This window comes from Bubalus bubalis, chromosome 3 (assembly GCF_019923935.1).
Source record: "Bubalus bubalis isolate 160015118507 breed Murrah chromosome 3, NDDB_SH_1, whole genome shotgun sequence".
Classification (NCBI taxonomy): Eukaryota; Metazoa; Chordata; class Mammalia; order Artiodactyla; family Bovidae; genus Bubalus; species Bubalus bubalis.
In genome coordinates, this window is record NC_059159.1 from 70,757,544 (window position 1) to 70,784,348 (window position 26,805).

The following is a 26,805-nucleotide window of genomic DNA, read 5'->3' on the forward strand; positions in this document are numbered from 1 at the left end:
TCCAAGGAGTCTGAACAATTTATAAAGGATCCAGTTTTACAACCCAACTGACATTTAAAATTTGTGGGGTTTTTTTTCTGTTTTGATTTTTACAGATTTAGATAAATAATGAAGGGAGGGAGGAGAAGCCTCTTTGAATAATATTTTTTTAAAAAAAAATCCACAAACATAAAAAAAAAGGTCCTCAGTTTTTGAACTTCTCTTAAGAGTAGTTCAGTGTGAGGCCTTGCACCCTAAACAGTTATATCTGGAATTGAGAAAAAAATCACAGCTACACACAGCAAAGACTAACAGTATTTTTACTTAAAAATATTGTGTGTGTATATATAGAGAGACTTGTATATATATATATATATATATATATATATATATATCTTTTTTGTGGAGATTTTTTTCCTTTTGTGATTTTTTTCTTTTCCTTTTTTTTGTTCTTGTTTTTAGTGCCCAAGTAGAGAGATGATGGGATTGAAACGATGACCTAAAATAAAATATTCCTTACAGGAGCAATACTTTGAAAAATAACGTTTAAAAAATGGTTTGAACATACTTGCAACACCTCGAGAAATTCAACTTGGTACAATGAGAAAATAAATAATTGAAGCAAACCTTCACCCGAATGACACGCCTTCTAAGACCCAGAGTATGCTGCTGCTGTGTCTTGCCATCAGACAGAAACTCAAGATCAAGCCGCATCCCCTCCCCAGCTTCCCAGCCCCTTACACTTGACCTTAGCCATACCCAGAATCTCTCTTATATCACTTTTTCTACATTTCTGGCAAGACTTTGCAGCAGACACACACACACACAAACACGTAAACACACACACACACATGCACACACATATGTGTATGCGTGTGTGTGTGTGTGTGTGTACTATGGGCACACACAGACACACACACACACACATGCAACACACACAAAATTCCCCACTCAACCCAGATGCACCAAGTGAGCTGAACACCTTTCAGCCAACCACAATGGTGAAAGACAGAAGCACCAAACAGTCTTTGAAATGGGTAGGTTATTACAATTTGATTTTTTTTATGTTCTAATTTTCCTCGTTTTAACTATTTTTAAAAAGCACAAATGAAAAAATGAATTCTTTCCAGATCAATTTAAGGCTTCCCACCAAATGGAAACAGAAGAGGCCTTCCCCAATATCACATGTGATAAATGTATACCTTTCGCGGCCTTAAAATGACAGAACAGATCATTTTTGCCAGTCACTGATTAAGTATTGTGCCTTTAAATTGATGTCGTTCTTTTTGCTACTATGCTGAGTTTTATTATTACTGATTCTCTTTGATGACGTATATGGAAATCTCCTTTAGTTTGCTTTAGAATTTCCTATTCTTATCGAATTATTAGGGTGGCGTTTGTTTTTTTTCTGTTTTGCTTTTCACCAGGAAACAAATGTGATTCTTACTAGGTGAACACTGAAATGGCACCTAGCTGGCCTTCAGGGAGCTCTGCCAACCATCTGAGTTTCAAATGGCCTCTGGCTCCTAGAAGGGGCTGAGAAGTTGGAGGCAGGGACAGGAGGAGAGGGAGAGAAAGCAAAAAAGAGGGAGGGGGTTTCAATGCTTTTGCTTTGGGTCAATTTGTTTTCTTCAATACAAATAATCAGATAGGAAGAATGATTGCTTTGAGTTTTATCCATCGGTTGGTTGTTTTTTTTGTTTGTTTCATTTCTAGATTGGTTTCATTTGATTGTTTAATTTTCCCTCTCCCGGTGCAAAAAATCACCAGAGAGTTTTGCATGAGAAAATGTGACAGTACTTAATGAAACTCAGCACCTAAGGGCATAAGGCAGTTGAAGGTTTTGTTTGTTTGTTTTGTTTTGTTTTGTTTTGTTCTTTCAATCAGCACCAATCCCGGAAATGATCTACACTTGGTGTAAGGTATAAAACTGTTTTTTTTTTCTTTTGGAGTGGAGACAACCGCTCCTTCTCCACCCTATAAACCATAGTGTGGGATTTTTTTTTTTCAATACTGTTACTTATGTGTAAAAAACAAAAGAAAGGTTTTCTTTTTGTTTTTACTTACAAAACATAGAGAATATCTTTGTATACATACAGCGACTGGAAAGAAAGCTTATCTGAAGGGGTTGTGACTTATTATTTTCTTTTTTTTGGAGCATTGTTGGTGGTGGTGGTGGTGGTGGTGGTGGTGGTTCTGTGTTTTGGGGGAAGGGAGGGTTATATTTCTTGCAGGCGGCTTTACCGCAAACCAAACTTCAGGTCCCCTTCTCAACTTGGGTCAGGATGCTCTCAGAGCGAAGACTCATACTGTAGCAGCTCGTAAAGGAGCGGTCCGTCCCGATACCGGATGCCCACCGCGGTGGGCGTGACATACTGCAGAATGTTAATAGTCCTTCTCAACCTCCTGTCTACAAAATGAGCATCCCAAGCTGGGTATCTCTTTCTCGGCATGTCAATCTTAATGAGGGGCCCTTCTGGGAGGTAAGGACGCCCCGTCGGGGTGGGGGGCCCCATGGGTCTCACTTGGAACACGGGCAAGCAAGTGTCAGCCGTGAGATCCTCCTGTTGTTCCGTTACGGCTCTGGTAGGCGTGACCTGGGTCCCCCGGTACCCAGGGGTCTGAGGCGCCATGGGCTCAACATCGGGGGGCAAAGGGATGCCCCAGAGCAGCTCGGCACAACAGGAGCTGGCAAGGACCTTAACTCGCGGCCCCGTGGGATGCAGCACGCCATAATATAAGAGCATCAGTGCAATCCCAGCCACAAAGCTAATAAAGACGCAACACAGTGCTGGCACCGCATAGAAGTCAGTGGTCTCTGGGTTTCTGTAAAAATACCAAAGGAACGTCAAGGCAGCATTCTCGGTCAAGACTATCGTGTAATAGGCAAACATTCGATATCGAGTCCGCCCTTCCTTGACGTTAAACCAGCAGAAAATGTACACAATCCCTACCACCATGTTGAAGAGGATCTCCTCCCACTTGGACATGCAGAAGTCTGTTCCGCCATGGATGATCCAGAAGGCCATGGCGCACCAGTGGACCACCACGAAGATCCCGAAGTAGAGCTGGAAGATGGAAGCAAAGAGGGCAAAAGAGATCACTCTGGATGAGATGGTGAAGAGGCGCCAGAAGAGGTGGATGAGGGCCCCTCTGTAGCTCATGCTCTTCTTGTCGTCCCTGGAGTCCCGCAGCAGCTTGTGATAGGAGGCTAGCACCCAAGCCAGGGACATCAGGGAAGTCACAGAGGAGACACCTGCCGGAAAGACACAAACCCACACCGTCAAAACCGGGGACGTCCACTGCCAGGCACTGCAGGGCTGCCGGGCCAGGGAGACGCCCACACACAAACACACACACGCTGCAATCTAATGGAGGAGGGGGAAGAGACAAAGCATCAGGAACCAAGATGGGAGGCCACGGCTGCTCCCTAAGCTGTGAAATCGTGAAACCATGTCAGTAACCCAGTCCAGAACCTCTGGAGATCCACAGCTGCAGGCGGAGGCTGACGTGCTTTGCCAAGGGGCTGGGGAGCCTGGACCACCTGGCTGGCTCATCACCTCTGCTGCGGGTGGAACCACATGTGTCTCCACTGTAAGAAACCATAAGCTCACCGTGGGGTCCGTGTCCTTGTCACTAGCAGGCTGTGTTCTCAGAGGAGCCAGCAGAAGGGATTATGGGGTGTGAAGACCAAGAGCTTACTCGCTGCCCCAGGCTGCACAGCTCTCCTCCTCTCAGAAGGTGCTCGAGTCACCCTTTGCCTTCTCGTAAGCTCATCCAATGCCCCACGGAGCCCTCAAAAGGCTCTTCTCCCATTTAGCGTCTTCTCATCCACTCCCTGGGCTTCCCTGGTGGCTCTGCGGTAAAGAATCTGCTTGCCGATGCAGGAGACTTGAGTTCGATTCCTGGCTCAGGAAGATCCCCTGGAGGAGGGCATGGCTACCCACTCCAGTATTCTTGCCTGGGAAATCCCATGGACAGAGGAGCCTGGCAGGCTACTATGGGGTTTCAAAGAGTTGGTCACAACTGAGCAACTAAGCAACAACAACAACTACATGTCCACTCCCTAAGGCCACTCTGATCAAGGACCAGGACAGCCTGTGTTTCTTGGGCTGCTTCCTCACTCACTCTTGGCCTCCCCATGGTGCTTTGCCTTCTCCCTCCAACCACTGCTCACGGCTCCTTAAAGCCTTGACCGGTGAATCCCGGTCCCTCTCTGCCCCCGTCCAGCAATGGGAGGGAGCAGGGTAACTCGGGTTTTGGGGATTCTTTGCCCCTCCCTAGCATGGTGAGCTCTCCAAGGCCTCTGCATGTTCTTCCCTCCAAGATTCTTCAACAAGCAGGTGAGCCTGTCTGATCCCAAGTTGTACTTGAATCCCTGTACAGCAGCTTTATTTAGGACGCTGCCTATCTGCTATTTGTAACTCAGTCACACTGAACACACTGAACAGTGACCAGAGTCTCTCCAAATCCACCCACCAGCAGGCAATCATTACTCAGACGTCATCATGAATCCCCTCTAGAGCAAGACTCCCCATCACGCCTCTGCTCCTCCAAGCATCATCTCTACTCAGTCTACCCAGCGCTGTTTTTGTTTTCCCTCTCTCCCCAAATTCCAGAACTAAATGCAGCTCAATTCAGCTGGAGTCCTGAATACTGTCCCGAGGGCCACATCTCCTAACCAAATCCCCCTCCCCCGCCCCAGAGCACGATTTCCCTTTAGCGTTCTTCCAGGCTGACATAAAAGTCACCTGGTCATTTTCTGTCTTCAGCTCCAAGGTCAGGTCCAGAAGCCCTATTCTTAAGAGTAAAGGAGCAGGCCATTCTGCTTGTTTTTCCCTCAGCCCCTGTTCACCTCTCCACTTCTCTCCCAACCTCAGTGAAGGATCAAAGTCCTCTGTCACTTTACCCTCCCACCCACCCCACGCCCTACCCTGCACGGGTTCTTCCTCTCCCAGGCCCCTCATCTCCTCTTTTCCAACATTTCAAGAAGCTGTGCTGGTTTGCAGCTTGCAGAACTTCAGAGTCTGATAACAAAAACCATCTTGCTGGTGGAAGCAGAGAAAAAGCCTGAAAGGTTAACTATTACAATGAGTATGCTTTGGTCTTCTGATCATAACCAATGTGGAAAATACACAGAAGAAATGATCCCAATTTCTCCATCGAAGCCAATCTATCCTGCCAATGCTTCTATCACTTTTCTGGAAAGTTCTGAACACAGTAGTCATGTGTGTCCTGTTTTGCCTGTTGTCACGCAGGACATTTCCACCAGCCTCTCCTGAGGCCACGTGGTGTCTGTGACCATGTCACAGTGGTCATGCTAACCTTTGAGCCTCCTGCATGCCTGTCCTTTGGGAGTTGGGGCTGGGAGGGGGATGGGTCCCCTTGGGAGTCACGTGACTTGGGCTGTTGGTTTCTGGAGGGCAGGGAACATGCCAGGCTTATTACCAGACACTGGAGCATCCTCAGAAAGCTTCTTCGTGATGTCACCTCGCTTCCAGTGAACACTATCACTTTTTCTTGATGCTAAAAGTGATACATCTTTGAGGTGCTTCCACCCTCAGTGATCAAAGGGGAGTTCTACAGCAGCTGCATGGGAAGAAGGCTTGATTTTCCTGTTCCTTCTAATAGAGCAAAATGTATTACTTCCCCTGTCCACAGAAAAGCACGAGTGCCGAGCTCACGAAGTAAGAAAAGGCAGTTTAGCTTTTGCTGAAGCGTGGTCTAATCCAGTCTCTGAGTGTGCTCTCGAATAAACTTAGGGGGCAGAAGCAGGACAGGCCCTCAGCTGTCATGGTCCTGATTTCGTTGCTTGGTGTGTTGTGACGGTAGCCCGGTGCATGCCACATACTAGCAAACCGGAATTCAAATGTCCACTGGCTGCATGTGGTGAAGCCACATCAATCCTCTATCGTCAGTGTAGCTTCTGGGTCACCTATGCCACTTCCAGATCTGTTCCTTCAGGTGGCTTCAGGGTATTACAGAAACCACTCACCTCTGAGCCAAATTGCTTGCTGCCTCAGTCCACGGTCAGTGCTTCTGGAAGTCCTCTCTAGGATGTGGTGTTCCCCAAATGTCATAAGACATCACTGCTGAATTACGAGGAGAGGTTCGGGAGGCGGTCACGTGGAGGACTGAGCGCTAGCACTCGGCCGGGGGTCTGTGGGTCTGCTGATGTCCAGCCCACATCTTACCTCTCTGCCTCGTCCATGTCCAACCTGGTGAAGCTGTAGATCACTAAACATTATATCCTCAGCAGCTACACAGACCACTCACTTCCACCCACTCACCCCACAGGAAACAGGCATCCTCATGAAAAAACACGCCTGTGATTCACTGAGCAGGAATCTTACTGAGAAGAACAAGTGATGTAGTGACGTAGGTACTTGCTATGGGCTGTGTCTCCATCTCCTCCCCTCTGCCCAGAGTCTTAGGTTGAAGTCCTAACCCCCCGGAGTTTAGTATGTGACTGTATCCCGAGACAGGGCCTTCAAAGGGGCACTGAATTTAACATGAGATCATGAGGGCGGGCCCTGATACAACATAACCTTATGAGAACAGATCACTTGGGCCGAAGGAGATGCCAGGGATGCGCTCATACAGAAGAAAGGCCACCCGAGGACATGGAAAGAAGATGGCTGTTTCTATCAAGAAGTAGAATCAAGATTTAAACTCAGACTCTTTGGCCTTAAAAGTAGCCACTGTACTGAGAGACCCTTCAGATTTGGTCTTAGAAGGGGCTAGGAGCCCTTGGAGTGAAGGATCTAAGCCCTTCTTGGAGAGTGGACAGAAAGTGTAGCACTCACAGGTATCTGAGAGAGGCCCCTGATAAAGGAGCTGAAAACTAAATCCAAGTTCTCCTCTACCTTCCTCAGGAAAGGAACATGCAAGCCACAAAGAAAGAGGTGACCACCAGAATTAGCTGAGATCACTGTCCTCCTGTTAAGTGATCAAAGTGATCACTCTTCAAAGGCCTGACTTTCCTGCTAAGTGATCACTCTTCAAAGGCCTGATTCTCACTCTTCAAAGGCCTGACTCTCCCTCTTCAAAGGCCTGACTCTCCGCCTGTTAAGTGATCACTCTTCAAAGGCCTGAGTCTCTGCCTATGAAGGGATCTCTCTTCAAAGGCCTGATTTTCCTGCTGTTAAGTGATCACTCATCAAAGACCTGATTCTCCTCCTGTTAAATGATCACTCTTCAAAGGCCTGACTTTCCTCCTGTTAAGTGATCACTCTTCAAAGGCCTGACTCTCCTCCTGTTAAGTGATCACTCGTCAAAGACCTGATTCTCCTCCTGTTAAATGATCACTCTTTAAAAGCCTGACTTTCCTGCTGTTAACTGATCACTCTTCAAAGGCCTGACTCTCCTCCTGTTAAACTGATCACTCTTCAAAGGCCTGACTCTCCCCCTGTTAACATCACTCTTCAAAGGCCTGCCGTGTATTTCATTACAGAGGGAGGGGGTGCAGGGCTTTCCCTCCACAGCAGCTCACTTGGAAGATTTCTGTCTGGCCTGAGGTCAACCCCAAAGTCAATGTATGACCCTGGCCGAGACCCAGGCCCACATTGTGCTCAGGCTGGGTGTGTTTATGATCCCTCCCACTTACAGCTCCATCACCTTCTGCATTTCAAAGATCAAGCTGGAGACTGCTGAACACTCCTCATTCAGCCATGACGAGTTCCAGGCAGTGACCTTCATGGCTTGTTCATTTTCCCTGGTGCAGCCCATGAGGGGTCGGGGGGACGGTGCAGCTGGCCCCCTGGGCGACCTGAGTCCAGCCTCACCAGCTGGGAGGTCACTAAGTCAGGGCCTCCTGGGGGGCCACCCCCAGATAAAGGCTTGGGTCAGGGGTCTTGGGGCTCTGATCACCAGACTAGGCATCTAAGGTTTCTAGAAAGAGGACGTCTGCACCTCAAGACCAACGAAACGGAGCATGACGGGCACAAGTCTCAGCTGGACATCTTTGACCGGGGAGGCCCTTAAACCCAGTATGGTCACCCTTGGGGGGCCAACATGCTGTTTTGGCCAGGGTTAAGTCTTCAGTCCTTCTAAGGCCCGAGGGGCCTCTCAAGACACTGCCTTGAGTTATGAGCACCCTGTCCAGTCCCTGCTCGTGCTCCTCAGCGTCCCCTTCTCCAGTGGCCTCACACCGAAGTTCCTGTCATGCTGCCAGGCCTTCATCCTGGGCCCTACTCAGGACAGCCCCTGGCTGCTCTGAGGTCACCTCCAGCTAGCTCCTCACACCCACTCTGTCCCACGTGCTCCAGGCACAGTCCCACTGCGGGACATGTGTGCTGGCTCTGTCCATCACCTGCGTGGCCCTTTCCCAGGTCCCCAAGTGTCACTGCATGAAGGCTTTTACCAGAGCTTGCCTTCTCAGCCAGGCCATGGCCAGCCAGACACTGAAAACTTAAGTTCCCAGTACCTCCTGCCGCCTTCCAGGCCCTCAGTCCAGTTCAGTCGCTCAGTCGTGTCTGACTCTTTGCAACCCCATGGACTGCAGCACGCCAGGCTTCCCTGTCCATCAGTAACTCCCAGAGCTTGCTCAAACTCATGTCCATTGAGTCGGTGATGCCATCCAACCATTTCATCCTCTGTCATCCCCTTCTCCTCCTGCTCCCAACCCTTCCCAGCATCAGGGTCTTTTCTATAGAAGCAGGTCGTCACATCAGGTGGCTGAAGTATTGGAGCTTCACTTCCAGGCCGTATTTCCCACTTTAGTGTCATTCACCATCCCATACACTCTCTGACTCCTTCCCTTTTTCCTTAAGTATGTTCTCACCTTCATGCAGGTGAGCCCCTCAAGGGCAGGGCAGCAATTGGTCTGGTCCTTCTGAAACTATGTGCAAAATCACAGGGGCATTTTGATTCTCAAAGGGGCTGATGGAGAAATGAGCCCACCAGCTGTCTCACCCTCCCACCATTATCCCTGAAAGCGGGAAAAGAGAACTCCGGGGAGCTTCCATTTATGTGTGCGTCTTTCAGAAGAAACCTTGAGGGCAGAAGGCAGAGGTGAGGAGGATAATACCCACCAAGTATTCCCAATACAGCAGGCATTGTGCCAGACACTTTGCATAAATTATTTCCTTTAATCCTGACAATAATCCCCTGAAATGCTTACTGGTACCCCATTTTATAGGATAGGAAACCAAGGCGCCAGGAGGTAAAAGGATTTGTCTAGTATTAAGGCTTGAAGCGTGTGCTTGTATTCTGATGGTTCCCCTTTGGGGCTGTGCTGATCCTGGAGGGACAGCCCCTCTTAGGTTTAGCAAATTCCTAGAAATAGCAAACAAGAGGTGCTTTTCATATACAGACCAACCAGAACAGAGCTCACACCTCCTTCACTGGGCCCTGACACTTTGGGCCACTGTTCCCCTGTCCTAATCACCTCAGGGCCAGGTACCAGACAATTAGGGACAGCCCTGGACCCCAGAGCTTCCTGATATTATTCAGACTAGCCTATCCCAAGCCCCCCACGATGATGTGGCATGCCGGCCTCTTCTTGGGAATCTGTGACAAGTGATATTTTCAGTGGCAGCTGTCTCCTGATCTATTGGCCTTGAGATGCCTAAACAGTAACAAAAATCTGCCTTTTAAAACAACTACAACATCAGCAAACTGCTGGTGAGGGAGCTTCCAACCCAGTACCTCCAGCTCCAAAGGCCCCAATGCCCCGGGCTTACAAACTCCAATAGTTCCCCTTCTCCCATGGACTCACATGCAAGCTCCCATTAGTGGCGCCCGAGACCTCGGGGTCTATGCCCTGCTCCTGGCCCATGGTCTAGTGATATTAATCCACTCACAGAGGCAGGAGAGCACTGTGGTTCTGCCAGCTGGGTAAAGGCAGACTTTAGAGATTCTAGAACAAATGTCAGCCACTCAGCTGGCCTGGCAGAAGCCGCACGAATGCCAGAATTCTGGCGGGCCTGGAGAACACTGTGAAGGAAGCTGTCTGCCATCACTGGAAGAAGTGAAGTGAAGTCGCTCAGGCTTGTCTGATTCTTTGCAACCCCGTGGACTGCAGCCTACCAGGCTCCTTGGTCCATGGGATTTTCCAGGCATGAATACTGGAGTGGGTTGCCGTTTCCTTCTCCAGGGGATCTTCCCAACGCAGAGATCGAACCCAGGTCTCCTGCATTGTAGACAGACGCTTTACTGTCTGAGCCACCAGGGAAACCCGCCATCACTGGAAAGTCCCGGTAAATCTACCCTCATTGAGGGGTAAACAGCCGACAAGACTCAAAGCTCTGATGCTCCCATGATGATAGCCATTGAACTGTACACTTCAAATGAATGACTTGTGCGGTATACAAACTGTATCTCAATAAAGCTGTTTAAATATATATTTTTTTAACAAAGAAGAAGAAGAAAAGATGCTCTGCTGACAGGACCATGGGCAGGGCTGAGGTATGGAAGCAATGGAGGCATCATGCCCCATCTTCCCAGCCTCCTGGCTGCTCCCGAAACACTGGGGTCACTTTCTTAGCTCAGGGCCTTGCGTTTGGCTATGTCCTCCTCTGGTGCATGTGCCTCCAGTGACCTGCAGGCTGGCTCCCTCCCTGCTCTACATCGCTGCTCAGAGGTCCCCTTCCTGCTCCCTTATTGAACGCTGGACACAGCTCTGCTCCCCTGTGGCTCTCTTTCCAGCTTTAGAACTCTATTTACCATTTTCTAATACAGAAGACAAAATATTTGTTCTACTCCTTGTCCATGTCTCTGTCCAAGACACATAAGCTCCATGAGAGCAGGGCTTTCTGTCTGTATTATTACTCTTCCCCCAGCTCTTGGAACCATGCCTGGCACATAGTAGGTGCTTAGTAAATAGTTACTGAATACATGGTCACATTATAGTTACTGCTCAGGCTTCTGAGCTGGCAGCTCTCAGAGCCTCCCCCTTGAAGCACTGCTGGTCAGCCTGCCTCAGTGTCCGTCTTGTTACAGCATTTGATGCACAAACATTTTCAGGTGGCCAACTGTTATTTCATCTGTGCTAACTGTTGTTGTTCAGTCGCTCTTTTGCGAGCCCATGGACTATAGCCCACCAGGCTCCTCTGTCCATGGGATTTCCCAGGCAAGAATACTGGAGTGGGTTGCCATTTCCTCCTCCAGGGGATCTTTCTGAACCAGGGATGGCATCTGCATCTCTTGAGCTTCCTGCACCGGCAGGCGGGTTCTTTACCACTGTGCCCAATGAAATTGATGAACCCTGCCTTTCTTAGAGCTGTCCTACCGCTTTAAGGACTCTTCCTCATAGGTACCTACTGCACTTTCTTTTGCACTTAAAATTTGTTAAGAGGGTAGATCTCTCTTGTTCTTACCACAATTAAAAAAAAAAAAAACAAAAACAAAGAACTACTCTCTTTTTCTCTTGTTGTTAGGGGCAACCTCAGCCAAAAGGCCTCTGAATTGGATACAAAGTCAAGTTACACAGATGCACTGAAAGTGTCATGTCTCTGTGTAAAATCCTTGCAGATTCTGTTTAAGAGTGTGAGGTTTTAATGTTCTGTTTGATAAGAAGCCACTGGGAGCTGAAGCAGGGCTGTGAGCTGGAGTTCGTTGTTCAGGGAACTCTGTGTGTAGACACCAAGCAAGTATCTGATGGGAAAGAGGGAGGGGTGACTCCTCAGAAGGAGACAGAAACAGAGCTGAGAGAGATCCTCCTCCAGGGAAGTGAGAGAGGCCGAGTCTGTGTTCTGGTGGCAGAAGGCAGGCATGCCCCTCTTCATTGCAGCTATCTGTGAAGATGCAAGGCAGCCAGGGGATGCACACATCTTCCCTTTTATTATTCCAGGAAGAGAAGACACAGACGTGGGATGAGCACCCTGAAGTCCAGACTGGAGGCTGGAAGATCTTTGTATCAATCTGGTCGGAAGCCCAGGAATATCAGCGCCAGCAGCTAGCTCCAGCTCAGCACCAGGGGGATGGGGGTGGGACAGTAGGTGGGGAGTCAGGGAGGAGGGTTAGGCCAGGTGGTGGCCAACATCACAGAGGATCGGGGCACCAAAACTCCCTATCACTTTGTGCAAGGTGGTTCATTATCTGATGGTGTTTGACACAGTGGAAATTCACAGGTTGGTGTAGAGCACAGACCTGTCACCTTCAGGCCATACAACCACGTAATTGTCACCTTCTGGGCAGCAGCTTTACCGAAGTGTAAATGATCAAGTAACCAACTTAGGGGATTCCCAGGTGGCTCAGAGGTAAAGAATCCACCTGCCAATGCAGAAACTGTAGAAGACATGGGTTCGATCCCTGTGTTGGGAAGATCCCCTGGAGGAGGAAATGGCAATCCACTCCACTATTCATGCCTGGGAAATCCCATGGACAGAGGAGCCTGGTGGGTTACAGTCCATGGAGTTGCCAAGAGTCTGACACAGGCAATGCACCCGTGTACATTGAGCGACTGAGCATGTACGCAATCAACTTTTGTGACCCAGATTTGGAGGGTAACAACTGATGTCCATACAAGCAGGACTGGAGAAAGCACTTTTCTCATTAGAGGAAAGAAATCTCCCAAGAGGAGAGAGGTGGTCATCTTTGATCACGGGGAGAGGAGGGCGAGGAGGGCCGGTTAACCAAGCCCACAGCTGGCCCTCCTTCCCCTGAGAAGGGAAACGTGGGCAGACTGGTCCTCACGCAGAAGTGAAAGCTGATTAGGAGAGGGAGCTGACGCCTCCTCCAGGATGCGAGCGGCTGAAGAAACAGGCACAGACAGGAGCAGCAGAGAAGGCGGATGGACACCTGCATCTCTGTGGAGTTTCCCATCAGCTCTTGCTGGAAAAAGGAGCAAGTGTGAAGCGGGAGGGTTTCTGATAGAAGAGGAGCCAGCAAGTGAGCTTAAGAAAGAAAAAACCAGAAACTTCCATTGGTCCAGTGGTTAAGACTCCGCACTCCCAGTGCAAGGGATCTAGGATTGATCCCTGGTTGGGGAGCTAAGATCCTGCATGATGCATGGGAGCAGCTCAAAAAAAAAAAAAGAAGAAGAAGAAAACTAATTAGGGAGGTTAACACCAAAGGGATGGAAAGACAGGGGCCTATTTGGATCTTAGAGTTCAATGTTTCTCTAAAAGAAAACCAATGTTTAAGGATACCCACCGAAGGATAAGCGTGTTTGCAAACCCATTCCTGACACAGCATCTTGCCTATAGCAGAGCAGATGCCTGACACGTGGCGGGTGAGAGGCCGCGAAAAACAGGTCACAGAATCATGTAAGAAGGACAACACCTCAGTGTGAGCTCAACCCCAAAAGGCAGATTCAGGCACTGTGTGGGTGAAGCAAGTGGCACTCCCCAACCCCGGCCAAAAGCAAAAGGCGACAGAGCTGCTAACTCTCAACCCCATCCCCAGAGAGCAGCTTTCATCTCAACATACCTCATCTCAACCTCCTCCCATCACCACCTCCCCCAGGCCTGCTAAGTGTTGCTGATTTCTGCTCCAGAGTTGCCTGCCAATCCGTGCATTGGCTTCCTCTTCCAAGCACTCCAAGCCCATCGTTTCAGCCCTGGACCAGCTGCCTCTAACAGGTGCTCTGGGCTCTTGGTTTCCTCCCTGCACACCAGGAAAGGGATCTTCTTTAAAAGCTAATCTGGCGCCAATGCAGGAGACATGGGTTCAACCCCCGATTCAGGAAGATCCCACACGCCCTGGGGCAACTAAGCTGTGAGCCACAATTATTGAGCCTGTGCTCCGGAGCCCAGGAGCCGCAACTGCTGAAGCGCCTAGAGTCGGTGCTCTGAGACAAGAGAAGCCACTCCCCACAACTAGAGAGAAGCCCGGGCAGCAATGAAGTCCCATCTTAACCAAAAATAAATTAAAAAAATAAAATTAACAAAGCTAATCTGGGATAGCCACCAGTGTTTTAGTGGCCAAGACTCTGCACTCCCAATGCAGGGGGCCCAGGTTAAATCCCTGGTCAGGAAACTAGATCCCACATGCTGCAATTAAAATTCGTGCAGGCAAATTGTTTTTTTAACTAATCTGATCACATAGCTTTCCTACGTAACCCTTCCCACTGCACTTGGTATACACCCAAGCTGTCAGGCCCACGCCTTCCTCTCCACCCTCCCCCACATCATTCTCCGTCCCCTGACTGCTGACCTGCAGCCACACTGAGTCCTGTCATATTCTAGAATAAGGCAGGCTTTTCCCACCCCAAGGCCTTTGTATATGCAATTCCCTCTGCAGGGAAGGTTGTTTCTGCTCCTCCCATAGTTGGTTCTTCCTCATCATTTATATTCAGGCCAAGTGTCAACTCTCTAGAGAGGCTTTCTCTGATGTGTGTGTGCTAAGTCACTTCCGTTGTGTCAGACTCTGTGCAACCCCATGGACTATAGCCCGCCAGGCTCCTCTGTCCATGGGACTCTCCGGGCAAGACTACTGGAGTGGGTTGCCATTCCCTTCTCCAGGGGATCTTCCTGGCCCAGGGATCTAACCCATGTCTCTTACGTCTCCTGTCCTGGCAGGTGGGTTCTTTATCACTAGTGCCACCTGGGAAACCCAGCCCTGCACAAATAAGCTCTCTGCACACCCCACCCCAGGTACCACAGTCTTGGCATCATGTTTGTTTGCTTAAAGCATTTGCCACAATATGCCAGCTATCTAACTGCTCCTGTTATGTCTCCCAAGAGAGAATGGAAGATTCATGAGGGCCTGGACTACCTCTGTTATGCTCCCTGTCACCCTCTGCACGTAGTATGGAGCATGACTGAAAGCATCTTTGTTGACCGGAAGACTGTGTCATATACCCATAACACACCCGCCAAAGTGCTGTAGATGGGTATGTGCAGTTCACTAGACCTTCACAACCACCCAGAGGAGTTATTATGCCCACTTTACGGACGAAGAAGCCCAGTTAGGAGATCAACTTGTAAAGCCAATAAGTGGTGGAGGTGGAATTTACACACAGTTCTGGTGGACTTTTCTTACCATGCGGGGCTGCCTCCCCATCCCTGCGATAGCCAGGAAGACTCTGGAAGCTCCCAGCTGACACCAGGCTCATTACCAGTGAAAAATGGCACTATGTTACCAGGTAAAATGTATAATTTTTATCTTTATTTAAACTTGACTTGAGACATCTGATTTAAGGAGGACTCCAAATGACCAAAATATTCAAGTGAAGGTGAAAGTTGCTCAGTCATGTTCGACTCTTTGCGACCCCATGGACTATACACTCCTTGGAATTCTCCAGGTCAGAATACTGGAGTGGGAAGCCTTTCCCTTCTCCAGGGGATATTCCCAACCCAGGGATTGAACCCAGGTGTCCCGCATTGCAGGCGGATGCTTTACCAGCTGAGCCACAAAGGAAGCCCAATAATATCTGCATGATTTAATATTACCACAACGATTGTATTTTGAATTGATAAGCATCAAAGAATTGATGCTTTTGAATTGTGGTGCTAGAGAAGACTCTTGAGAGTCCCTTGGACAGAAAGGAGATCAAACCAGTCAATTCTAAAGGAAATCAACCCTGAATATTCATTGGAAGGACTGAAGCAGAAGCTGAAGCTCCAATACTTTGGCCGCCTGATGCGAAAAGCCAACTCACTGGAAGAGACCCTGATGCTAGGAACGATTGAAGGCAAAACAGGGGACGACAGAGGATGAGACGGTTGGATGGCATCACTGACTCAGTGAACATGAGTTTGAGGAAACTCTGGGAGATAGTGAAGGATGGAGAAGCCTGCTGTGCTACAGTCCATGGGGTCGTAAAGAGTCAGACATGACTGAGCGACTGAACAAAAACAACCAGTTTTACAGGTAAATTGGATACAAATCCATCTTTCAGGCTGACTACTGTAATGTTAACCCAGTTATAAAAGAAGAATCAAAGGTGGAGAGATGGCATAAGGAGAAAAAGTGGAAGAGGCTGGTATCTGGCAAGATCCATGGAAACTCACCTATTACAAAAACAGTGATCTACCTAAGCGTCTACTAGCATTAATGGTACAAAGTGGACAGGTGTCACCAAAGGCCACCAGCTGGCCATGATGTCATTAGCAACGTGTGGTCCAGTTCTACCATCACCATCAACACAATGGCCAGATGCTGCCTGAGGCCCTTGACATTTGTCATGTCAAAATGTTCAGAACAACCCTCTGTGGTAAGTACCAATATTATCTCCATTTGAGAAACGAGAAACCTGAGGAACAGAGAGGCTCAGTACCTTGCCTAGGTCACACAGCTGTCAAGCAGCAGGGGGAGTCGCCCCATCTTTCCAGGCTGCTGCCCTGCAAGAATGCACAGTGTCCACGTCGCCAACAAGCTCCTTCCAAGTTTGCAGACTTGGCTGTCCTCTCCAGATGGTGTGGAGCAAGGGGGGATCCCATTGGAGACTGTCCTACAGGTGCCTGTGAACTTGGTGACACCCAGGGCCCACTGCAGCAGCTTGGGAAGCCGGGGGCCCAGAGGCAAGGACCCAGGAGGCCCGCAAGCCCCAGTGGCCAGGGACCCTCTGCCCCAGCTCCCTTGCTACCACGGATCATACACACTCACATCCTCTGGAGTCAGGAATCTCTGCACTGAGTCCTTTCAGCAACATCTCTGCTTGAATGCTCCCCATGACGGGAAACTCACTACCTCCTGAGACAGTCTCTCCATCTCTGGATGGCTCCTGCTGTTTGAAATGTCTCCCACAAGGTGAATCGATAACCATCTCCCTGTAGCTCCCTCCCACTCTTTGGAATGATCATGGTTCCCCTGCTGCTGCTGCTGAGTCGCTTCAGTCGTGTCCGACTCTGTGCGACCCCATAGACGGCAGCCCACTAGGCTCCTCTGTCCCTGGGATTCTTCAGGCAAGAACACTGGAGTGGGTTGCCATTTCCTTCTCCAATGCATGAAAGTGAAAAGTGAAAGGGAAGTCGCTCAGTCGTGCCCGACTCTTAGCGACCCCATGGACTGGAGCCTACCAGGCTCCTCTGTCCATGGGATTTTCCAGGCAAGAGTACTGGAGTGGGGTGCCATTGCCTTCTCCTACATCCCTTCAAATGCTGGGGTTCACATAGCCTACATCTTCCCCAGGATGAAATGTCCCCAGTATTCCCCAAGCATCGTGATCTCCAGCCCCTCCTCACCCTGGACCTTTGCCCCAGTCAGAACTCCAGCCCCACTGAAACAAGTTCTGACATGACTGGACACTTGCAGGCTGGTCTGACTGGGGTCTGCCCTGACATCAGCAACCCAGGGGGACAGTGTGCTTTGACCAGAGGAGTCCCACCTAGAAAGGGCTTCTTGGGTCACTGGGTGGCCTCCAAAGGCTTCTTGCTGCTGTAGAAACCAGTGGTGCCCAGTCCAGCTCCTGGGCACTTGGAGACTATCTGGAGCCGCAGGGGCCAGGAGTGGGGGGTGGGGTCGGCGGGCGGGATACCCTGGGCTCTGGGCCCCCACCCTCCATGTACCTAGAACACAGCTGCTTTAGCCTGTTTTATAAACGGGGCTTCTGCATTTTGTAAACGCGTTTGAAGCACCACGGCTCAAGAATGTCTAAAACTGCTGATGCCGGTTAGCCTCTTGGGCACGTGCGGTCTCACTCACCACATGTGGGCAAACGCCACGGCTCAGGCCAGCGCCAAGATAAGGGGACTTTTCCCTGAACTGGGAGACCCAGGCCCCCTGCTCTGCCGCTCCAGGGACACTGGAGACCCAGCTCTGCTCTGCGCACATGAAGGCCGCGCAAGTGCACACGGGACGGCGGCGGTACGGGCGCGCACACGGGGGCGCAAAGATGCTGCGCCGGGGACTTGGGGATCCGGATGGGCGACGCCCCTTGAGTGTGCGCGGAGGGTGGCCCCCAGCCCCGGGGTGGGGGTGGGGGAACTCACAGGGCAGCGTCTCGGCGCGGCTCTTCTGGATCATTATGCAGAGCTGTAGCACCAGTTGGGGGGCGCTTTCCAGGAAGGTCTCCAGGAGGCGCAGCATGTTAACGTCTGCATATTCGTACATCATAGCCCAGTAGAAGCGTCGCTGGTGTTCCTTCTGCCGCTGGCTCTGAATCCCCAGGTACATGGTGCGGATATACCTGCGAGAGACGGGACAGAACACAGAGAGAGGCATGGGTTGGGATGGGGGTTCTGGAAGGGCCAGGCCCTCCCGGGCAAACCAGCCACCCCTCCTTGGTTCTGAGGTCTTCTAGGTGCTTGGACCAGCTCTAGGGGTTCTCCCAGCCCACGAATGAGGTACTGAGGCTTCAGGGTGGGGTGGGGTGGGGTCAGGCCAGGGAAGGGGGCCTGAGCAAGTTGTCTCCTTCCCCACCTCGGTTTGCTCATCTATAAAGTGAGAAATGGAAGAGTGGGACCCAGTGACCTTGCTGCCAAGGAAGTATCACAGGTGAGCTCAGGGGGCAGGTGGGCTCGGTCAAGTTCAGGGTCCCAGGGGGAAAATTTCAGCAGGGTTTTCACCTCTCTGGAGGAGGAAGGAAAGGAATTAGCATTTATGAAATTCCTACTGAGGATCACTGGTGGGCTGCCTGGTGTGTCCTGGGTCCCAGGTGACAGGCTGAAGTATACCCATGTGGGACAGGCAGGCAGGGCTCACAGGCACAGGCTCCAGAGGTGGATGCGGGAGCCACCAGGAGCTGGCCGAGGCTGTTTGACCCCAAAACTCATGTGTGCCCCACTCCACGCTAGGGGGAGCCTACAGTGGCACCTCCGTCGAGGTGTGGCCCAGGACTCAGCCACACAAACAATGGACCCCACTCCCTCTGGGAGGGACACAGGGCCAAGGAAGCATGGGCTCTGTCATCTGCTAATTGTGGGGACCTGGACTCATCACCCCAACTCTGTGTCTGTGTTACTCTTCTTTAACATAAGAGAGTTACAGCGTTGTGAGGCTGATGGGGAGCTTGGGGAGATGATCCAGCTGCTGGCTGTGGATCCAGGCCCACAGAAGAAAGCCCCCATGCCCGCTGCAGTTCTCCCTAAACTGTAGACACTTTCTCCAAGCCACAACAAGGGGAGGATGGACTGTATCATCTAAGCCAGACTTGGGAAGATGCCCTGGAGAAGGAAATGGCAACCCACTCCAGTATTCTTGCCTGGGGAATCCCATGGACAGGGGAGCCTGGCGGGCTACAGGTCATAGGGTCGCCAAGAGTTGGACACGACTGAAGCAACTTAGCACACACAGAAGCCAGACTCAGCCAGTGGCCTCTGGGGCCAAGCCCAGCCCAGAGGAGCTGGCAGCGCCAGGACCAAAGCAAGGTTCAGAAAGCACAGTCGGCCCAGTTAGGATCAATCGGGGTCATGCAGCATCAGTCGGGGTCATGCAGCATCAATCGGGGTCACAGACAACAGGACAGAATGACACCTGCGTCCCTGGCCATCCCCTGGGAATGTGTCTTCTAAACCACCAAGCCAGAATCACAGAGGTTGAGAGAGTGGCTGGCCCCCTACATGGTCCCTGCTGTCCCCAGGCACCCCATCAGGGGCCCACTTGGGGGTCTGTCTCTATCGCCACTGCCAGCCTGGTCTCCGCCATCACCCCCTCTCTCTTGGATCAGAGCAGAAGCCTCCTAACTGGCCTCCCAGGGCCCACTCTTGCCCCCAGAACAACCCACTCTCTGCCCAGCAGCCAAGGCACTTTGTCAAAATCACAGACAGCCCTCCCTGACTTCCCATTATGCTCAGAAGAAAATCCCACCCCTCCCTCGACTCCTGGGCCTTGCCCGCCCCCCAGCCCCGTCACCGGTTCTCTCCCCAACTTTCCCGTGTCTTGTCTATCTCTCATGGACACGTGAGCTTGTCTTTGTTCACACCTTCCCTCCCCGGGGTGGGGGGCTGTGGAAGAAGGAAGACTCCTGCCCCCCCGGGCTGAGGCCCCCTCCAGGACACACTGTCACAGCACAGCAAAGGCAGCCCGCTTCCCCAGGTACACCGACTTTCTAAGAGGCTCCCAGAGAAGGGCTCTGTACTCCCCTCCTTGAAGCAACGGGAAAGGTGGGCATTGCCCAGGAAACTCACGTGGATTTTACAGCGGATTTTACAGCAGCCCGTGCTTTAGAAGCAGAGGTGACAAAGCCTACATTTGCAAAATAATACAAAACTACAGTGATGCTCCTATGTAAGTCCAAACTGGTGGGCCCCCTACCTATGGAAAAGACCTTGAAGAAGACCCATCGGGAGGGGGCTGAGAGGGACGCCTTATTTCCTGCATATACACTCCCTGGGGTGAGCGGAGAACAGCCCCGCAGGAAACTGCAGGGAGGGAGGCGCTGGAACAGGAATGGTGTCAGGCTGCAGTGAACAGTGCGAGGCGCAGGGCGTGACAGCTCTGGTTACCGTCACTTAACACCTGGCGAAACAGAAGCTCTGAAGCAAAGCAGGGCGTCGAATCCCTGTCTGCTCCAGGTTCTGCCGCGTACTGGCTGCGCCGCGTCCCACGAGTCACTGCCTCCCTCTTGGCCTCTGTAAGTTCCCAAAATCACGGGACCAGGGGAGAGGCAAAGGGAAGGAGGGGGATCCCCGGGGGTTGCTTGTTGAACCTGACCTGGAAAGCTACAGGGCCACTGTGAGAAAGGGGCAGAGACTGAGAGACACAAGAGATGGCAACAGAGAGAGATGGAGACAGGTGGAGAGACAGGGAGAAAGAAACAGACCTGTACACAGAGGGAAGGGAGACGGACAGAGAGCTCTGGAGGAGACTGAAAGAGAAAGGGACAAAGGAGAGGGAAGCTATGTCAGAACTGAGGGCCTGAAGGAGACCGACTAGACGAGGTGACCGTAGCAGCAGGCTGGGCGGGGGAGGCCGCTCTAAGGACATGTGGTCCCAAGTAGTTGGAAGGGGCTGGGGAGCCGGACTCCAGAACCCCGGGCAGAGGGCACGGTCAGATCAGGTCGGATGGTGGCCTGGGGAGACAGAGCAGGAGGGGTCGAGGGTGCCCTGGTGAAGGGGCTGAAGCAGGGCTTCGAGTCCAGAGGCTCCGCACGGGCACCCAGAATAGCCACGTGGCCAGGAGAGCCCTGGTGCCATGGGTCTTCCAGGTCGGATATGGTCTCTCTGCTCCTAAACTCCTCTCTACTCAGATGTGGCACCTGCAGGGCACAGTGCCGGGGGCCACAGACTCCCTCAGGGGCAGACCACACAGCTCTACTTTCTCAGGTCTACTCTCTCAGACCACAGCCTCTGCCTCCCCCAGCCTCACAAGCGGGCCCAATGGGGGAACGATTATGTCTCATAACCCAAGCCTATCTACGCATTCAGGCCCCCAGGCGAGGTAACACCAACGCTCAGGTTCACCCAGGTCAGCCTCACCAGGGCAAAGGGAGCTCTTGGTCTGCCCTTCCACACCCGTGTTCCCCAAGCCACTAGCCCCTCTGTCCAGCATGGCCAGCGAAATGGAAGACAACGAGCCCAGAACACGTTGCTTCAACCATAACATCTGCCAGAGAAACCAAGCTTGCCTCTATGGTAACATCCAAGATATGGGAAGAGATAAGGTAGGAGTGGGCAGAACCGGAGCCAGTCCCCACCCATAAGCAGACAGATGCTTAAGCCCAGTGTGCACTGGGATCAAGTCTGAGACCAAAACTGGCTATCGTGCCTCCTGGGACACGAGCTCACGTAGCCTGCCACCTGGAGTAGGAGCTACATCAGAGTCCAGTTCAAAATTCCCAATCAAGGGCCTTCCACCCAATTCTCTGGCTCCTGCACCCTCCTCTTCTGTCCTCAAGTCCCAGGGTCCCTGGTAGACCTTATAGAGTCCAGAGTGGGGTCTTGATGACCTCTGCGGAAGCCCAGCCAGCAGCCTCTTCTTGCTAAGCTGTCACCCCTGTGCAAAGACAGCCATGGCCCATGGCCACTAGGTGGCGCCAGACCCTAAGCCACGCAGGAAGGCTGCTCCTCCGCACCGTGATCTCATTCCCAGCCGGCGGCCTCTCAAGGCATGCACCTTTCAATGCGGCAGCATCAGGGTGCAAGGGGGCGTCTGGCCAGGCCGAGGGGCAGTCCCAGATGTGCCACGTCCCCACGAGAAAGCATCTGCAGGAGACACAAAGTGGGCTGCTGCTCCCTCGCCTTCTCCCTCTCCTTGGCAGGTTCCAGAAATCTCACCTCCCCTAGAAAGGTGGTTTGGGAGGAAAAACATCCAACTCTCCTCCTCCTGACTGGCTTCCACCTGGATTCTGTGTCACCTGCTGTCACACTATTTCTCTCCTAAGAACATTGGATCATGAAAGGCACGGATCTAAAGGCAGGCAGGCAGCTGTCCTTGTGGAGCGAGGACTCAGGAAACCTGTGTCTGGTGTGAGGTCTGCAGGGCTGCTCGACCTTGGGCAGTTCACCCATCTCAGAGGGGCAGGCCGAAGGATCGCTAAGCCGAAGGATCCTTTTATTAACTCCATCTTTCTCTGGCCGAGCCTCTTGACAAGTAACACCCAGTGTTTGTGTGGCGCTCATATGTGCCTGGCACTGCTGTGAGCATTTTGTATTTATTAACTTAATCCTTGCAACAGATAAATAAGGTGGATGCAATATTACTCCTCTTTAACAGATGGTAAACTGAAGTGCCAGGGTTACGAAATGTGCTTCGGTGTACCCAGCTCAGTAAGGGGTTGAGGAGGGCCGTAAGCCCAGAAGTCTGCTCTGGAGCCAGTGCTCGGAGTTCCCACTCACACAGCTCTATGGTAGACCAGTTGTCTCCTTCCTTCTGCCCTTAGTGCAACTTGCTTGCTTTTACTGCAGTGGAAAATCATGGTTTGCCCCTAACACCTGGGTTCTTTTTCAGTTCTGTTCCTGGCTGTGTTGCCTTGGGGAACATCTCCTACCCTCATGGAGCCTCAGTATTCTCATCTATGCAATGCCTGGCCCAGAGGAGGACCCTAGGACATGGTGAACGAATGGATGCATGTTATCGTGGTCCCCTTAGCGGGCCTCAGGGGACTCAGATGAGGCAATGCCTGTGAGTACAGACGGGAGACCAGAGGCCAAGGATGGCACCTATTACTGACCCCCACAGAGGGCTCTCCTGTCTTCCCTTCAGTCTATTCTCCTTATTCCCCTTCCAAGGCTATCTCCTCCCCTTACTTCATAAACCACAGAACTGTTTAAAGTTCCTTATGCCTCCAGGAGAACTCTCTAGTTCTCTGAGCACATTTTCACTTCTTACAGCACACTCTGAAGGAGACATATTTGTCATCTTCTCCTCTTTGGTTCATCGGAGACTCAGAGAGGCTGAGTGATTTCCCCAAAGTCACACAGCAAGTCATGATTGAGGTACATCAGAGGTCTTGGCCAAATTATGTTGCCCCACTGGCAGTTAGCTAAGGGAAGCTAGAAGCGAGAGGCTGAATAATTTCACCTGTCTGGACCTACAGTACCCTGCTGCTTCTTATGACACTATGTGAAGTCTCTATTGTGGACAGCAACTCACCCTCAAAGTCCCAGACAGGGCGGAGTCTAGGTTTGGGGGCACCTGAAGCTTTGGGAATCTCTAATAGAAAAATAAAGTCTACGAAACACTGGAAGTAGAAATACTGACAGCATCAATTCTATACACTTTTTTTCCCAGAAAAATAAAAGAGAGAACACTTCTGTATTCACTTTATGAGGTCAGCATTACTCTATCAAAGTCAGACACATACCACACAAGAAAATAAAACTACAGACAATATCTCTTATGAAAGTGAAAGTGTTAATCACGCAGTCGTATCCAGCTCTTTGCAACCCCATGGACTATAGCCTGCCAGGCTCCTCTGTCCATGGAATTCTCCAGGCAAGAACACTGGAGTGGGTAGCCATTCCCTTCTCCAGGGGATCATCCCAATCCAGGGATAGAACCTGGGTCTTGTGCATTGCAGGCAGATTCTTTATTGTCTGAGCCATCAAGGAAGCCCCATCCCTTATAAACACAGATGCAAATACCTTTAACGAAATACTAGCAAATCAAATTCAGTGATATATGGAAAGAATAGTATTTGATAGCCAACTGGAGTATATTTGGGGAATGTAAGACTTATTCTGTATTCAGAAATCAATTACTGCAATTAATGATATTAACAGGTAAAACCACACACTACATTAACTGATGCAGAAAGAAAGCATTTGACAGAATTCAACATCCACTGATGATTTTTTAAAAAAAACTCTCAGCAAACCAGAAATAGAAAAGAGCTTTCTTAACCCGACATAGATGAAGGACATCTATAAAAATTAATAGTTAATATCACACTTAATGATATAAAGACTGAAGATCTTAAGATCAGGAACAAGACAGTAATGTCTACACTCACCATTTCTATTTAACATCATACTAGAAGTCAGTACAATAAGTCAGGGGAAAGAAATAAGATTATACAAACTGCAAGGAAAGGGACTTCCCTGATGGTCCAGCAGTTGAGAATCTGCCTTCCAATGCAGGGGACGAAGGTTCGATCCCCGGTCAGGTAACTAAGATTCCACCTGCTGTGAGGCAACTAAGCCCCCAAGCCACAACTGTGACCTGATGCAGCCAAAAATAATCAATCAATTAAATTTTTTTTTTTAAATTGCAAGCAAAGAAGTAAAATTGTCCCTATTTGTAAATGATATGACTATCTGGATAAAATCCCCAGGAATAAAAACAAAGTTCACAGAACTAATTAGCAAGTTTAGCAAAGTCTCATGATACAGGGAAGACAGAGGAAGGAGCCTGATGTGCTGCAGTCCATGGAGCTGCAAAGAGTCTCACCCGACTTAGCGGCTGAACAACAACAACAACACAATACAAGGTCATCGTGTGGAAACTGAATGTATTTCTGTAGACTACTAATGAACAATTGGGAATTGAAATAAAAAAAACCACATACCACTTAAACGAGTTCCCTTAGGGGAAGGCAGGACAGGGGAAGGGGATTAAGAGGGATGGACTATGAGGCATTGAATAAATGAGTCACAGGGATGAACGCAGAGCACAGGAAATACAGTCAGTACGTTGTAGTAACTTTGTTCAGAGTATAATCTACAAAGACGTCAAATTACTCTGCTGCACCCCTGAAGCTAGTATAATCCTGTAAGTGACTTATACATCAATTTAAAAAACTTTTATATTTTTGTACTATTTAAACACAAGCAGCCCATGCCTCCAGGGGCATGTTGACCCTCGTCCTGGGTGGGCGTGGAGCACTGTCTCACAGGCACACACGCACCACCACCACCAAGAGCGCTCCACACAAACACCACAGGTGGGCGTGGAGCACTGTCTCACAGGCACACACACACCACCACCACCACCACCAAGAGCGCTCCATACAAACACCACACAGACACTCATGCACGCCGCACTCACAATGTGGACACAACACCACGTGTGTACATGCCAACCACGCGTGAAGTTCACGCAGCCTCAGCCGCATGCGTGTCCTATGCAGCAAGACACGCACGCACACGCCGCCACGCACCCGAACACGCTGCACGAGTTCAGGTCCTCGCGTGTACAGACCCCTGGAGCCCAGGATCATATCCTGGTGTCAACAGGCTCCAACCCGGGATCCCTGAGGGGGTGGGTCCCTGCCTGCCCCTGGCATCACAGCTGACTCAGAGGACGGACGCAGAGGGAAAAAGGCTAAAGCACGTCACTTCTGGGGAGAGGTGGGAATCTACCACTTCTCCCACTGGTAGCCGGGAATCGCCAGAGAGAGGGTGCTGCAGCCACTAGACAAGGAGAGAGGGGATGCAGGGCTGTCACCATGGGAGGAATCCTGCCCCCGACATCAAGGACAGAGCTGGGCCAGCTGCTACCTCCACACACCCTCGAGCTCACTGACATCCGAACTTGTGCAGCCCTGGCCCTGCTCACACCTGTCCTTCTTCACCTCCACCTGAGCCTGGCAGATGCGGAAGCCTGGCTTATGGTCGTGGTGAAGGCGTTGAGAGCTGTCATGATGATGTCTGATCTGCACTCCCGTCGGGTCCCTCCTTCTAGGTGGAGGGGCTCCTTCCCGTGTGTCCTCTGCATCGCTGACTGCATCCCAGGGGCCCAGGGCCAGATGGCTGTGCCCCAAAGCAAGGTGGGGTGGTTTCAGGGTTCTGGGCTGCGTGGCGCTTGTGCAGGAACCTTGCTGGTCTGCGGTCTATCGCCTGCTGAGGATGGAAGCTGACCAGGGTCCCCAGGCGTTAACGGGGGCTCCAGGGCTGCAGTGTCAAAAAGGGGGTGCTCCCACCTGTAGCATACTGACTCCATGCCCAGGTGGGAACCCCTGAGAGTCTTCCCTGGGGCCCCAGGTCAGTACAGAGAAAAGTCCTTCAAGCTCTTCTAGGCCATCACAGATCTTGGGGGCACCCAAGCTGTGGCAGACAGGATCAGGGTTCAGCCTGCCTGCCTAACCTCTGCCAAATACCGATACTCCCATTTTTACAGATGAGGAAAATCAAGGCTAGCCTGGATCCAGTATCCCAGGGGGCTCCCTAGTGGCTGTGCAGTGAGGTATCCAACCTCCTGCCTCCGCCCCACCACCCACACACCTGCTGGTGCTCCCCGCCCCTGGCCACACCTGCTGGCCTCCAGTCCCAGGCCTTCCTGGCATGTGCTCGTCTCAGTGTCTTGGCTTCTGCTGTCCCCATCATCCTCAAAGGGCCCAGTTCTCCCCATGTGTCTCTCTCCATGCCCAGGTCACAGCATTTCCCTTCCCCACTCCTGTTACACTGGGTCCTCAGTACAGTAATAACTCCTATTTGTGGGGTTTTCCCTACATAATAGGCACAGTGTGAACCTTCTACACATATTACGTCATTTAACCTGACAACGTCACGGTCATCGGCAGATGAAGAAACTGAAGCAAGAGGAAGTCCTGGGACGCGACTGCCAGCCTCATCCAAGACCTGGACTCCAGAGGCAGTGCTTCTAACCAGAGACGCTACATT

General features: G+C 51.1%; 1 protein-coding gene across 1 annotated transcript in view; it reads right to left on the minus strand.

Annotated features, from left to right (window-relative positions):
* Positions 1-402: 402 nt before the first annotated feature.
* Positions 403-26,805, minus strand: part of XKR6 (XK related 6) — a 265,966-nt gene continuing 239,563 nt past the window's right edge. Inside the window, exons 2-3 of the mRNA XM_025281348.3 lie at positions 17,796-17,992; positions 403-3,235 (exon numbers count right to left, since the gene is read on the minus strand). Of these exons, the coding sequence (XP_025137133.1) occupies positions 2,271-3,235; positions 17,796-17,992 (1,162 nt within the window). The 3' untranslated portion in view covers positions 403-2,270. The remainder of the gene's footprint in view (positions 3,236-17,795; positions 17,993-26,805) is intronic.